Source organism: Eptesicus fuscus, chromosome 17 (genome assembly GCF_027574615.1).
Source record: "Eptesicus fuscus isolate TK198812 chromosome 17, DD_ASM_mEF_20220401, whole genome shotgun sequence".
Lineage (NCBI taxonomy): Eukaryota > Metazoa > Chordata > Mammalia > Chiroptera > Vespertilionidae > Eptesicus > Eptesicus fuscus.
In genome coordinates, this window is record NC_072489.1 from 38,562,296 (window position 1) to 38,577,284 (window position 14,989).

The 14,989-nt window shown below is 43.6% G+C and overlaps 1 protein-coding gene across 1 annotated transcript in view; it reads left to right on the forward strand.

Moving 5' to 3' along the window:
• PLCE1 (phospholipase C epsilon 1) overlaps nucleotides 1–14,989 on the forward strand; it is a 257,012-nt gene that overhangs the window by 203,955 nt on the left and 38,068 nt on the right. The window contains exons 13-18 of the mRNA XM_008144085.3: nucleotides 3,220–3,458; nucleotides 5,347–5,408; nucleotides 5,493–5,658; nucleotides 8,864–8,971; nucleotides 10,233–10,349; nucleotides 12,288–12,446. Of these exons, the coding sequence (XP_008142307.2) occupies nucleotides 3,220–3,458; nucleotides 5,347–5,408; nucleotides 5,493–5,658; nucleotides 8,864–8,971; nucleotides 10,233–10,349; nucleotides 12,288–12,446 (851 nt within the window). The remainder of the gene's footprint in view (nucleotides 1–3,219; nucleotides 3,459–5,346; nucleotides 5,409–5,492; nucleotides 5,659–8,863; nucleotides 8,972–10,232; nucleotides 10,350–12,287; nucleotides 12,447–14,989) is intronic.

A 14,989-nucleotide genomic window follows, 5' to 3' on the forward strand; every position in this document is an offset into this window, starting at 1 on the left:
GATCAGCTGCCTCCTGCACACCCCCCACCGGGGATGTGCCCGCAACCAATGAACATGCCCTTGACCGGAATCGAACCTGGGACCTTTCAGTCCGCAGACCGACGCTCTATCCACTGAGCCAAACCGGTTTCAGCATAATCTTTTTCAACTTTAGTCATAAGATGTGCTAACTATGGGTTAGTGAATCAGTTACACTTTTTAAAAATTTAATGGGCTGTTTTTTAAGAGCAGTTTTAGATTTACAGAAAAATGGGTGCAAATAACAGAGAGTTCGCATATTCTCTCCCCACATAGTTTCCCGTTATTAATATCTTGCATATGTGTTACAGGGAGCCAATATTGATATACTATTATTAACTGAAGCCCATAGTTTGCATTAGTGTCCGCTGTTTGTGCTGTACATTCTATGGGCTTTGACATAAGTATGACATGTATTCACCATTACCATGTTACAGAGAATAGTTTCACTGCCCTAAAAATCTCCTGTGCTCCATCTAGTCATGCCACCCACCTCCTTCTGACCCCTTGGCAACCACTGATTTTTTTTTTTTTTACAGTCTGCACAGTATTGCCTTTTCCACAATGTCATATATTTACAATCACGCAGTACATAGCCTTTTCAGAGAGGCTTCTTTCACTTAGCAATACACATTTAAGTCTTCTCATGGCTTCATAGCTCATTTCCTTTTATAGCTGAACTAGAGGCCCAATGCACGAAATTCGTGCAAGAGTAGGCTTCCCTCTGACACCCGGGACCGCGGCTTCTCTCACAGCCCCTGGCTTCATCTGGAAGGTCGTCCAGTCTAATTAGCATATTACACTTTATTACTATAGACTAGAGGCCCAATGCACGAAATTCGTGCAAGGGGCTTGGCCCTCGCAGCCACAGTGGCTTGCCTCAGCCCTCACAGCTCTGGCTTCATCCAGAAGGTTGTCCAGAAGGTCGTTTGGCTGTCTGGTCTTATTAGCATGTTAAACTTTTATTATCATAGAAAATATTACATTGTGTGGATTTATCACAGTTTGCTTAGTCATCCACCTATGGAAGGATTCCTGGTTGCTTCCAAGTTTTAGCAATCCTACCTAATAAAAGAGTAATATGCAAATTAACCATCACTCTGCTACACCCACCAGCCACGCCCACCAGCTAATCAGTGTGAGTATGCAAATTAACCCCAACCAAGATGGCTGCCGCCACAGAGAGTAGGAGGGAGGCTTGGGTTTTCCCAGCAATAGAGGAAGCCAAGCTTTCCACACACCCTGGCGGGCCCAGGCCTCCACTCAAGAATACAAAGTTTCAATTATAGAAGATAAATCCCAAGAAAAATGGCGGCAGCCACAGAGCTGGAGAGAGCAGGCTAGGGTTGCCCTCAGCGACCGAAGAAGCCAAGCTTTCAACCTGCCCTGGCCGGCCCAGGCCTCCACTTAAGGCTACAAAGTTTCAATTATAGAAGGTAAACAAACCCAAACAGAAATGGCGGCAGCCACAGAGCAAGCAGAAGGCTTGGCTTTGCTCCAGGCTACAAAGTTTCAGTTGTAGAAGATAAATATATCCCAGATACCAGGGCCTCCGCTTGGGTCGCTGGGGGGCATGGCCTGCCTGAAAACCACCACAGGCCCCTCACCCAGGCTGCCCCACCCTGATCCAGGACACCCTTCAGGGAAAACCAGCTGGCCCCCACCCATGCACCAGGCCTCTGTCCTATCTAATAAAAGAGTAATATGCAGATTGACCATCACTCCAACACACAAGATCAAGATAGCTGCCCCCATGTGGTCAAAGATCCTGCCCCCATGTGAATACAAGATGGCCACCACAAGATGGCCAGCAGGGGAGGGCATTTGGGAGGGACCAGGCCTGCAAGGGAGGGCAGTTGAGGGCAATCTAACCTGCAGGGGAGGGCAGTTAGGGGTGACCAGGTCAGCAGAGGAGGGAAGTTGGGGGCAAACAGGCTGGCAGGGGAGCAGTTAGACATCAATCAGGCTGGCAGGGCAGTGGTTAGGGGGTGATCAGGCTGGCAGGAAAAAGTGGTTAGGGCCAATCAGGAAGGCAGGCAGGTGAGCAGTTGGGAGCCAACAGTCCTGTACTGTGAGAGGGATGTAGGATATCCCTCTCACAATGGGCAGTGGGACATCCCTCGAGGGGTCCCGGATTGGAGAGGGTGCAGGCTGGGCTGAGGGACACCCCCCCCCCATGCATGAATTTCGTGCACCGGGTCTAGTGATAAATAAAGCTGCTGAAACACTGTGTATAAGTTTTAGTGTGCATGTATGTGACTTTTCACCTCATGTGGGTAAACACCTCGGAACACAATTGCTGGGTCGTAGGATGAGCCCATCAGTTCTGTGGGAACCAGCCAGGCTGTCTTCCAAGTGGCCACAATGAACACGTCTGGCCAAGGTGGTGTCAGTGTGGTGCCACTGCAGCCTTGCTGGTGTGAGTGTAAGATGGTGCAGCCATTTCGGAAGGGAGTTGAGCAGCTTCTTACAAAACTAAACGTACTCTTACCATACCATCAGCAATTGTATTTCTTGGTATTTACACAAAAGAACTAAAAACCTATGTTCATTCACACAGAAACCTGCACACAAATGTTTATAGTTACACTTTTATTTTGTTAATCTTTATTGTTGAAAGTATTACTTATGTCTCCTTTTTCCCCCCTTGGACCCGTTCTAGCCTGCCCCTCACCCCCACCCCCAGCTTTCACCATACTATTGCCTGGGTCCATGGGTTATGCCTACAAGTTCTTTGGTTAATCTCTTCCCACCCTCCCCTGCTTGCCCTCTGAGATTACACAGGGAATAATTACATCTTTAAAGTACAGAAAAACTGTAATTTTAAAGGCTCATCTTCAGTCTCTGAAAATATAAAAATATAATACCGGTAGTTATTCTAAAATCTAAAGTTCAAATTCAGCCTAAAATCCCCAATTGAATGTACGTTTAGTTCCCCCTCGAATACCGAAGCTCATGGGCTTTCGAGGTCATCGATCTAGCTCTCTCTTAGTTTCTTTTACTTATTCATTGATTCCTTTTTTATCCCTCTACTCTGCGAAGCCAGGAATAAGCAATGCATTTGCTGGCTTCTTTAGACAGAAATGGTGAAGAATTTCTCCAGCTTAATAATGCCATTTATTAAGCACAGGTATCTGTCAAATGAACTTTGTGGAAGATGCTGGCTAGTTTGTCCATGTTCTGTGGGTGATTCTGTTTCAGATTTGTTGACCAGAAATGTCTCAGATTTGGGGCTGTTCATTAAGAGTAAACAGCAGCTGTCAGACAACCAGAGGCAGATCTCTGACGCCATTGCTGCTGCAAGCATCGTGACGAATGGCACCGGGGTCGAGAGCACATCCCTGGGCGTGTTTGGGGTCGGCATACTTCAGCTCAATGACTTCCTAGTGAACTGCCAGGGAGAACACTGCACCTATGATGAAATCCTCAGCATCATCCAGGTATGCACCTGTTTCGTGTGCACACTTGTGTAAAGCCTCTGACTCTTCTAATTATTTTCTGCTAAACATTTATTCTTTCCATACTTCTTTCCAAAGACTCTTTAAATTTGGGGCAGAAATAGAAGGGGGTTGAGGTTTTTTTTAAATACCGAATACATAAGTGTTCTTATTTAAAAATATATTTTTATTGATTTCAGAGAAGAAGGGAGAGGGAGAGAGAGATAGAAATATCAATGATGAGAGAGAATCATCAGTCGGCTGCCTCCTGCACGCCCCCTACTAGGGATTGAGCCCACAACCCGGGCATGTGCCCTTGACCGGAATCGAACCCGGGACCCTTCAGTCCACAGGTCGATGCTCTGTCCACTGAGCCAAACCAGCCAGGGCCATAAGTGTTCTTATTTAATATATAATTAACACAGGTCCCAAGCCTTCTCTTACTCAGTGACTATTAAAAGGAATCAGTACACAATTCCTTCTTGTTCTCGCACATACAATAGAATTAGTAGTCTAGGTTTTCAACCTTTTTAGTCATTTAGCAAATATTTGTTAGACTGCTACTATGGGCCTGGGTGTGTTCCAGGACCTGGGAATATAGTTATACAAAAGATCAAGATCTGGCCCTCCACACAGCTTACATTCAAGTGGGTGAGGCAGACAATAAATGAATAAAGGTACGGGGTGGAGCAAAAGTGGGTTTACAGTTGTTTAAATGGAGAATGATGCAATATTTAATAAATAATAATACAGGAATGAACTCTGCTTCATGTAGTTACAACTGTAAGCCTATTTTTGCCCCACTCTGTATAATGTAATTTCAGGTAATAATATTGGGTTCTGGAAAAGACTGAGCAGAGTAAGGGGCTAGAGTGGTGCAGGAAGGCTGAGAGGAATAAGCCAAGGCCACTCTGAGGAGGTGACACTGGGCTGAGCCCTGGATAAGTAAGCTATTGAAGGTCCGAGGAAAGGACATCCCAGACAGGAGCCACAAGTTCAAAGACCAAAGCAGGTGCAAGCTCGACATTTATGAGAAACAATAGAAAAGCTGTGTCATGGGAGCCGCATAAGCCAGAGGGACCACAGTAGACACAGTTTCAGACAAGTAGGCAGGGGCCCAGCCATCTCGGCATTTAGACCTCGGTGAGGAGTTTGGCGTTAGTCCACGACAAATGGAGAGCTGCTGGAAATTTTTGAGCAGCAGAGTAATGAACATGACATGATTTCTGTTTGTAAGAGGTCACTCTGGCTCCACTGGAGAATGAACTGTGCTGGGGAATGAGTGGAAGCAGAGACCTAGCAGGAAGCTTTCCTAAGTAACCAGGCGGCTGCAAGGACAGGGTGGTAGGAGACAGTGAGATGAGATCATTCATGGCGGCTGCGTCACATGCAACAGAATTAGTCAAGGTTTTCAATCTCCCCTTTCAACTGATTGGGAATCAGTGGATTAGCTCTCCAGCGACTGGATTTGATCACTGGAAATGCTTAAAGTGTCAGATGATTATCACATGCTGGGTGCTCACTGTAATATCATCGAGTACAAGCACTGTACGAAGTGCCCTATGAGAAGCATCTCATTTCACCTCTCACCAGCTCTATGGTAGCTGCTATTTTTATCCCCATTTTCACCTGGATAAACTGATACCATTTGTTTTCATATAAATCAGCCTTATTCTTTTCTCTTAAGTAAATATGCTTCGTATAATAAACTCACTGGTAATAAATGTTTTCTTTTTTAAAAAAAAAAAATCTACATCTTACCACTACATAGCTAAATTAGTTCAAATATTTGGTTTAGATGTTTCCTGATGAAAACAGACAGTTTTAAAAAATGATGTGGTGTTTCCCCCGCTTAGGTTCCTAAATAACACTCTTTTTGTATTCCTTGCAGAAGTTTGAGCCTAGCATTAGTATGTGTCATCAGGGCCTAATGTCATTTGAAGGATTTGCAAGGTAACTTTTAAAATATCTTTTGCTCAGTCATTTAAGAGTATATCTTTTTCCCATGCAATCCTAAGAAAATGTGTTTCCTCCTAGGTTTCTGATGGATAAAGACAACTTTGCTTCGAAAAATGATGAATCACAGGAGAACATTAAAGAATTACAGCTGCCCCTCTCCTACTATTACATTGAATCTTCACACAATACCTACCTCACAGGCCATCAGCTCAAAGGAGAATCCTCAGTAGAACTCTACAGCCAGGTACTGAGAAATCCCCTTGGAATGTACTTGTCATTAAACCTTATTTATGTAACCCCCAAAGTCACAAAAACCTGACCCAGACTCCTGTGAAGAACTCAGAAACTACTGCATGTGAAATGGGAGGAAACATGACGTGTGGGAAAACAGCCTATATGTACAGTTGTTTTCTTTACTTCTTTTTTGTTTTGTTTTTCCTCGCTATCTATACTTAACCTTTATTCTGGGCAATGAGAGAAAAAAAAAGTATTTGAGACTCATAGCTTGTAGATCCTACTTAGTCTGACCTACTCCTACTAAAATTAGATTTTCCCATGGGAAAGTTATCTAATCGTTTCCCTAAATGCTAAATAAATCAATATATTGTAGTGGGAAAGCATAGTAGAAAATTCAGCTCTCTCTGAAGTTATTCCCAAAGTATTGGTTGTTATGCTTTGCAATTTGTTAGGCAATCGATCCATCCCTATGGTAACCAACTTAAGGGGGAGTGATTTGCCCAGACTGTAGGCACTGTTCCTATACACTTAATTCATGGGCATGTTGTGGGCAATTCAGTAGGTTCTCTAGACTAGAAAAAAGCACATCCTTTTGACTTAAATAGCCAACTCTCAATGATCTGCATGTCAGTTGCCTCTTTGTTATATTTTCTGCAACTTCCTCATGTCTGCTGCCTGTTTTGTGAACTCCTACAAGAAGAGGTAATTAATCAGGAAGAAGAAGCTAGGTTAGTTCCAAGGAGTACAGGGTGCCCCCCAAAATTGTATGCATACTTTGAATAATTATTCATCCCAGTGGATTAAATCTGAACAAAAGCATCAATTGAGCTATCAGCTGTTAAGTGTTTATACATTTGGGGGGACACCCTATATAAGTGTGTGATTGAGCTAATGGGAAAAGGGTAGAGTCCAAGTGTGAGCATTGCCATTGTATTGTTTACACAAACCCAGCAGACCCGAGGTTCCTTTGTTCTCTAGATTAGCTCAGATATTCCTCTAAGCATGGGTCAAACTTCTGTCCCAAAGTTTATCTAGTATGAAATATGTGCTCTAAACTCTAAAAGCTAAGTGGCTTTTATTATGAAATGAAGACATGTCCTTAAAATAATGATTTCCGAAATAGAAGTGCTGTGAAGGGGCCTCAGCTGCTGACACTGAGATGAGCAAGCATTAGAGCAGAAGGGGTCCCATGCTTGCCCCCACTGCGGCTGAAGCCCTGCTCTTTTATGAGCTGTGCATATTGGTCCTGCATTTGCACAGAGAATTCCAAGGTTAAAAAGTTTGAAATCCATTGTTTTTTTTGGGGGGGGGGTAGGGGGAATGAAGACAGAGAGAATTTCTCCCAAGAAAACAAGCAAAGACCAAATGTCCCAACTTTTATTCCTACTTCATTTTCCTACTTGATTTCAAAGTTTTTCTTTAACTCCTTAACATTACACCCCAAGTGAGGTTGTCGCAGCTTTTGAATTAGGCGCAACAGCCCCTCAAATAGACACACAGAGGTGCTTAAACCTAGTACGAGTCTCCCTTTACTTTTATTTCTCACCACTCCCTCCCTCGGCCCTTCTAATTATTTCCTAGCGTTACTCTATGGGTCAGATGGGGACTGAGAGAAAGCCCTGTTTTCACCTGGAATCGCCAGCCCTGGGTTTCCTTTGCTAGCCCTGTACGGACGGCTTACGGTCATGCAGACCTTGATAAAGAGCGCTGGTCCTTTCATGCTGAAAAATCAGCCCATCTGCTGCAAGGCAGTGGACGCTCTTCCCAGTGTGGCAGGTGCACCACAGAGATGAACAGCCTCGTGTTTCTGATGTCACGTTACATAACCGTTTTCAGCCCCAAGCAACACACCTCTGGGAACTCTAGCTGCAGGCAGAAGCTGAGAGCTGTGGAATTTCAGGCCACAGAATAGGTTCCACCTGGGAAGATAGGTCACCCCGGAAGATTGAATACTGCATGATGTGCAGTGGGAAGGATCTAGAAAATAACTCATACAAAATATTAAAATAAGAGGGATTCCACTATCAGTTTTGTTGCAGCAACTCTACTGGCCAATAGCCCCCGGTTTTGGAGAGCTGTCACATGGCAATAATTATGTGGATTCTCACATCAGTGACTTGGCGCATTTGCAGATACATCATGCTCTTGGCCCGGGTTACATTTTCAATACCCTTTCAAGACTGTCCTGAAATACAGTCTGCTGATAGATTCTATGGAGGAAGAGGTTGCTTCGAGCAAACAATGCAGAGCTGCAACGCACACACACATGTCAGGAGCTCTGCTTCCAACTCTAGGTCCAGGATAGCAGAGGTATCCTGTCAGCTGATTCATTGGTAGTGTTTCCTGGAGCACTTTGCCAAAGAGGTTGTGAGATAACATATCAAAGCTTAGGGAGTAGTCCAACCTGTGTGGCTCAGTGGTTGAGTGTCCTGCTATAGGATTAGACAACAGTCCTTGATAACTCCTTGCTTATACTCTTCTTACATGCTACATGTTCATAGCAAATGCATTAATTAGCCAGTGGCAGAATTTGTATCTAAATGAAGATTTTATCCTGATTGGTTTCATTTAATAAAAGTTCATTAAGGCCTGGCCGGTGTGGCTCAGTGGGTGAGCATCGACCTATGAACCAGAAGGTCACGGTTTGATTCCTGGTCAGGGCACATAGGGTTGCAGGCTCAATCCCCAGTAAGGGGTGTGCAGGAGGCAATCGATCAATGATTCTCTCCGATCATTGATGTTTCTATTTCTTTCCCTCTCCCTTCCTCTACGAAATCAATGAAAAGATATTTTTTAAGTTAATTAAGGAATCAGTGGCCTCATCTCCTCTGGACTGTGGCATCACCTCCACTGACATCTGCCTAGACAGAGCCCCAGCCTGGCTCTCTCAGTTCAGCATGTGCCATGTATATATAGCTCCCTTGAGGGACCAAAGTTGCTGGGAAAATGGTCACATGTTTTTGCTATCAAATTTACTTTCCGATGGTATTCAGCTCTGGTAAGCACTCTTTCCACCTTAATCTGTCCTCTGCCTTCCGGACCCCTGATGAGTTGTGGCCCTTAGCCAAACTGCAATGTTTATTTTAGTTCGCATGCCCTTCTGCGTTAGCCCTGAATGTGAACGCTGATATATAGAATCACGTGCTGGGTTTAATTTGAGGCTTTCTCTCCATTCGCTTACCTGGGGTGGATTTTTTTCATTGATCACACAGGTCCTCCTGCAAGGCTGTAGGAGCGTAGAGTTGGACTGCTGGGACGGAGATGATGGGATGCCCATCATTTACCATGGACATACACTGACAACCAAGATCCCCTTCAAGGTGATGCTTCATAGCTTTCTTTAAATCAAGTCTCTAAGAGTCATTATCTTCATTTGCCACTTTAATCAGTGACTAACACATTGTACCTTACGTCGAGGGTTCTGTTCCTTGCTCTGAAGATTCCATAGCATTTACAGGGTTGTGTAGGCTGCACGCATGTTCATTTTTCTGGGAATTGATAATAGAACTCTTATTGATATAGAACTCTTATTCAAACAAAGTTTAGTTACCATTACCTTAATTTAGTTTTCACATAATAATACAGGGGTTGACAAAGTAGGTTTACAGTTGTGAATACATGGCACACAGTTTATTCTTGTAGTATTTATTTGTATTATTTGTCTTTTTTCCAAACAAACAACTGTAAATCTACTTTTGCTTACCCCTGTATTGTTGTAATTTTTACATTATGTGATGATATATAAAATTCAAGGACTGTTCCTTTGCTATAGGAATTAAAGGTCATTTGCCCTGCTGTCCTGCTAACAGAGGCCAACAACTTGTGTTAAGACATGATTCAATAATTAACATTATAAAGCAATGAGAATTGGTTCCACTTGGGGAATTGGTCACCCAGGAAGATTGGTCTCATAGGATTACTATTTCAAATTCTAAGTAGTTTATTAGTTCATTTTGTAATTACTATCCTCATTTCAGAGGGTCTTTGGCTGTGTAACATCATTTTTCTCTGAACTGTGGCTTGTCTGGAAAAGATTATTATTTCTGTCATCTGTGGAGATAATGGCTAAAATGCATTTTCTCTTTAACTCATTTCCCTATTCAGCCTTCTTAAAACCCTTGTACTTTACATTGAGGTGATTGGAAGTTGATAATTGTGTTTACATATACACATAAATATATGTGGTGTGTGTCTCATTGCACCAAGTAAATTATAAATTCCTTGAGAGCAGGAAAGTATCTTATGCTTACAATTTTTGATGCTATAACTAAAATAATGTATTTTACCTACAGTATACACAATATAAATATATTAATGATTTGTTAAATTCAGCATACTGATAGCTGTTCCTTATTGCATGTGAACAAAACTCAATATGATCAGTTTAATGTCTTTATAGAAAATAGCCTTATCCTCTTACTTAATTTGAAAATATAAAAACCACTTTGGCCAGAGCCTTCTGAAAGTAATAATTTAGACGCTTTCTGAGGCTGTAAGTATCTTGCCTTCTGACACCCTGGACAGATACCTAATGAGATGTCTCATAAGGCAGACCCTAATGAGCTGTTATATCTCTCATAGGAAGTGATCGAAGCCATTGATCGCAGTGCCTTCATCAACTCTGACCTGCCAATCATCATATCAATTGAGAACCACTGTTCATTGCCTCAGCAACGAAAAATGGCAGAAATTTTCAAGGTACGCTTTTAGCTAAGAGGCAGGATGGTATCTTGGCCCTTGTCTTGCCATTGCTGTTGAGTTGTATACGGAGCCACTGAGGACCACACTACAGCTGGATCCCAGCTGTGAAGCACAATTAGGGTCCCTCAGACCTGAGAAATCGGGATGCCCTGGAGGCTTGCCCTTGCTCCTGGATGGTCCATCTTTTCAGCTGGACTAATAGAAGCAACGTTCTGTGGATCTTTGGAGATAAGGAGAGGCCAACCCTCCAATGCTTCTGGAACCGCAAATCAGGGATGCCAAGATGTTCCCTGTCGTTGTTTGTGGAAAAGCTGACATACCTCAGGGCAAATCAGTCACATCTTCCTGAGGCCCACCCCACAGATACGGGGTCCAGGTTGGCAAGGAGCTCAGCGTGGCCACAGCAGTTGCTATGGTAACACTCTGCCCTTCCTTACACAAGGAAACTATAAGGCAGATTTAGGGATAGATATGCCATTACACTGTCCCCTACCTCCACTGGTAGAGGCTTTTGTGGAAACGTGGCTCTCAGTGGAGGGAGGGACATAGCCAGCAGGAAATGTCCTCAAACGCTAATGCCAACAAAACCAGCTTTTCATATGTCTTTCCTTTGCCATCATTTAGAAGAATGGTCTCTAAACTTTTTTGATGATATACTCCTAACAGTAAAATACTAAAACATGTATTGCTATGGTGTACTTATTGATTTATTTCTAAATTATATACATATCCTATTTATTAACATATTTTATATATTAATTAAAACATGCACAAAGTAGAATATAAAAAGGAATAACAGAAAGGATAAAGTAAAAAATTAATTTTAAATACTATTACTTATTAATGGTAAAAAAAACTTTGCTCTCGCCGAAACTGGTTTGGCTCAGTGGATAGAGCATCGGCCTGCAGACTGAAAGGTCCCAGGTTCGATTCCGGTCAAGGGCATGTACCTTGGTTGCGGGCACATCCCCAGTGGGGGGTGTGCAGGAAGCAGCTGGTCGATGTTTCTCTCTCATCGATGTTTCTAACTCTCTATCCCTTTCCCTTCCTCTCTGTAAAAAATCAATAAAATATATTTTTAAAAAAAAAAAAAAAACTTGGCTCTCATAAAAAATTTTAAAGTGAATTTGCTGTTTACTTATTGTCTAAAGTTTTCATATGATTGAATATGCTTCATTATGTAATACTTACCTGGCAGGGGAGATACCGTTATTACAAATATGCTTCATTATTTCTGAAATTTTGAATCTCCTGCATCAGGAGGCTCCTCCTTGTCCCTCAGGGACCTCCTGAGCAGCTCCTGACATCAGACTGAGTCTGACTTACAGACTGAGTGAAGGAGCCATCATTTCAGTCTGTACATTAAACACTAATCAGCTTCCATTTTTGTTCTTTTCTAATTAAAAATAGCTAGAAATAGCAATTGCCATATTTTCTACCCTTACCCCGGTGGATCATCCTGTGCCTACCCCTCTCCCCACCTCCTTGAAGCACACACACTCCACTCTGGAGCCATTGTGAGAATGGCGTCTGTGGTTCTTTGTACCGAATGGTGAATTCTCCCTATTATCTTTCATCTTTGTGCCTCTTCCCTACCTACCTCAAGGTTTCTATTCTTTGATTTCTTACCCACATCTGGAGCAGGCTATATTCTACAAACCACAGCCTCTAACTGAATCTCTGTTTTCGTCTTTACTACACCAGACCCCAGAGCATTCTCCCGAAGAGTTAGAGCTCGCCCCGTGTAGGAAATGGCCTGGACCTCTCCTCCTTGCCTTCTCACCACCTCCCTTCCTCCCAGTAGGAAACTACTGGGGAGATGGGGGCACAGCTTCTTTCCTACTGCCTCTTCCTAGGATTTTAGAAACAACTCAGCGGGCCTGAAATAATTCAAGTATAGATAAAAAGACATTGATTATGTGTTTTTCTTTCTAGACTGTGTTTGGAGAAAAACTGGTGGCTAAATTCTTATTTGAGAGTGATTTCTCAGATGATCCAATGCTTCCTTCCCCTGACCAACTTAGAAGGAAGGTGCTTCTCAAAAATAAGAAGCTAAAAGCCCACCAGACACCGGTGGATATCTTAAAGCAAAAGGTACGCTTCTCTTGTTAAAAAGGTTATGGGTTATGGGTAATCGGCTATTAATGGTATCGGCAAGGCTTCCTATCAACAGTAGGCAATGAGTGGTTAAGTTTTTGGAAAGTCGAAAGTTACACTTGGGTTTTCGATTGTATGGGAAGTCAGTGTCCTCATACCTGTGTTGTTCAAGGGTCAACTGTACAATATTAGCCCATGTTCTCTTTTGCCTGGCCCTCCTCCAGTGCTGCATCACTAACTCACAACCAGCATTGGGGGCCTTTTCTTCTGGAACACTGTTCCTCTGTGCTACTTTCTTTACCCAGCAACTACTGCCCACTTCTTCCTGCCAAGCCACACGGCTGCCCTGTGTATACCTCTACGGTCTTCAAGATGTGTGTGAATGTCCCTGGAGCTGTTGCCTTTCCCGTCCTGCACACGGTCATTTGCAGTCACTTATGCAGCCTCCATCCACTAATGAATAGATCGTGTTGCTACAGAAGTCTTCCTTATGTGGAGCCCAAATCCTCCTTCCTGTTCCTCCTACTCTTTGGCAGTACTTCTTCCCTCTGCAGCTGCACAGACTAATTGCATATCTAGAAAGCAAGCACGTGTCTCCCCACCAGCGTTTCTCTTCTCCAAGCTAAACATTCTTGTGTCAACTGTTCCCCACAGGATACGGCCGCTAAGAGCCTTCACTTTTCATTAAGGATATTTTGGATAGTCTTAAATTTGTAGACATTCTTGAACTTGCCAGTCTTAAAAACGTGATTTCCAGAACTGCTCCAACGAGGCTCTGGCAGCATGAGGACAGGGAGGCCATCGCCTCTCTTCCTGTGAACGTCGTGCCTCAGTTAATGCAGCCTAGAGCTGCACTCACTTTTAAAATTCTCTCATGCACACCAGGCTCATGTTGAGTTTGTGGGAAACAAAAGTTCAGTTCTTTTCACAGGGACTGTTCTTATGTCTCGTCGCCCCATTTTCCCAGGTTTACAGTTAATTGTAACTTTCGTGTGCAGGAGCCTCATATTTATCTTGCTTAAATTCACTCTTCTTGATTTTGGTATGTTATTGCAGCATACAAGGTTCTTTGTAAATTTTGACATCTGTCATCAATGTCAGTTTTTTAAACTGTGCCCTCATCCCAGTTGTCCTTGGGCCAGACAGCCTGTGGCCCTTCTCACAGAGCCTCCTGGAGGTTAATGCTTAGCGCTCCCGACTGGTGCCCTCCTTTCTTGCAGCCCACATTTCTCCAGAGTCACTTTCAAATCCTTAATTTACAGAAGAGAAAACTGAGGCCTGCCTAGCCCTTGATGCAACTGTCTCAGTGCCACCCAGCTCCTCGTGGCAGAGCTAGGATTCAGATCTAGGTCCTCAGAAAAGACCTTCTCAGACGCAACACAGGAGTCGGAATATATTGATGAGAATCACTGGAACACATTTAATAACATAGATTCCTAGGTCTCTAATCTGCCCAATGAAGTCTGAATTTTCAAGGCAGGCCTGGTAATCTGTGGTAATTTATATCATCCTGAAAGTTTGGAAATGCTGCTTATCTGTTATTTCCCACAAAGTGAGACCTTATCCAAAAAGCCTAAGGAGGTTACTGTGTGGGAGATTTGTTAGTAAAACCACGCTAACTCTTCCTAACCACCTCTTTATTTTCTGTATTCTCTCAACCAACTAATTGTCAGGTAACTTGGCACTTCCTACCATATAATCTCCACAACTTTTGGAAAAATGGGACAGTGTAATCCCATTTCCAGTTTTTTAAGACCATCCCACCCTGATATCCCAGGGAATGTTGGCAGTCATGTCTGCGAAGACCTGCAGGTGCCCGGCAGGCTGTGGACCCGGTGACCTGCGTTCACACCAGGCTGGGTGAATGGATGCTTTGAGCTCCAGTGTGCGCAGACCCAGCCCCTAACACAGAAAGCCTGGGTCGTTTCTATACAAGGAACTTACCCTCAGTGAGGATGGGCTAACTCAGCGTGGGATTTCTGAAGCCCTCCATCTGCCTCAAGCTCTTGCTGAGGCTCTTACTGAACCCTCCTGACTGCACCCCACCAGACCTCCTGTATTCTGACCTTGTCTCCTGAACTCCCAGTCTCTGGGGAAACAGAGCAGAGTGAGACATGATTTCTGCCAAGACCCATCTCCTCGTCTGACCCTTCACTCTAACCCCCTAACCTATATTTAAATTGCTTTTTTTAAAAAATCCTCACCCAAGGATATTTTTTCCATTAATTTTTTTAGAGTGAAAGGGAGGAAGGGAGGGAGGGAGGGCGGGAAGGAGGGAAGGAAGGAGGGAAGGAGGGAACCTTGATGTGAGAGAGACACATTGATTGGTTGCATGTGCCCCAACCAGAACTGAGGATCAAACTGATACGTGCCCTTGACCGGAATCGAACCCGTGAGCCTGCCGTCAGTGGGAAGATGCTCTCACCACTGAGAAAAACCGGCCAGGGCCTGAATTGCTCTTATTCAAGGGCTAGGGCCCTGTTTTTCTGTCTCAGAATAAGTAGCATATTGCAAAGAATAGTGGTGTCAGCTCTTGACTG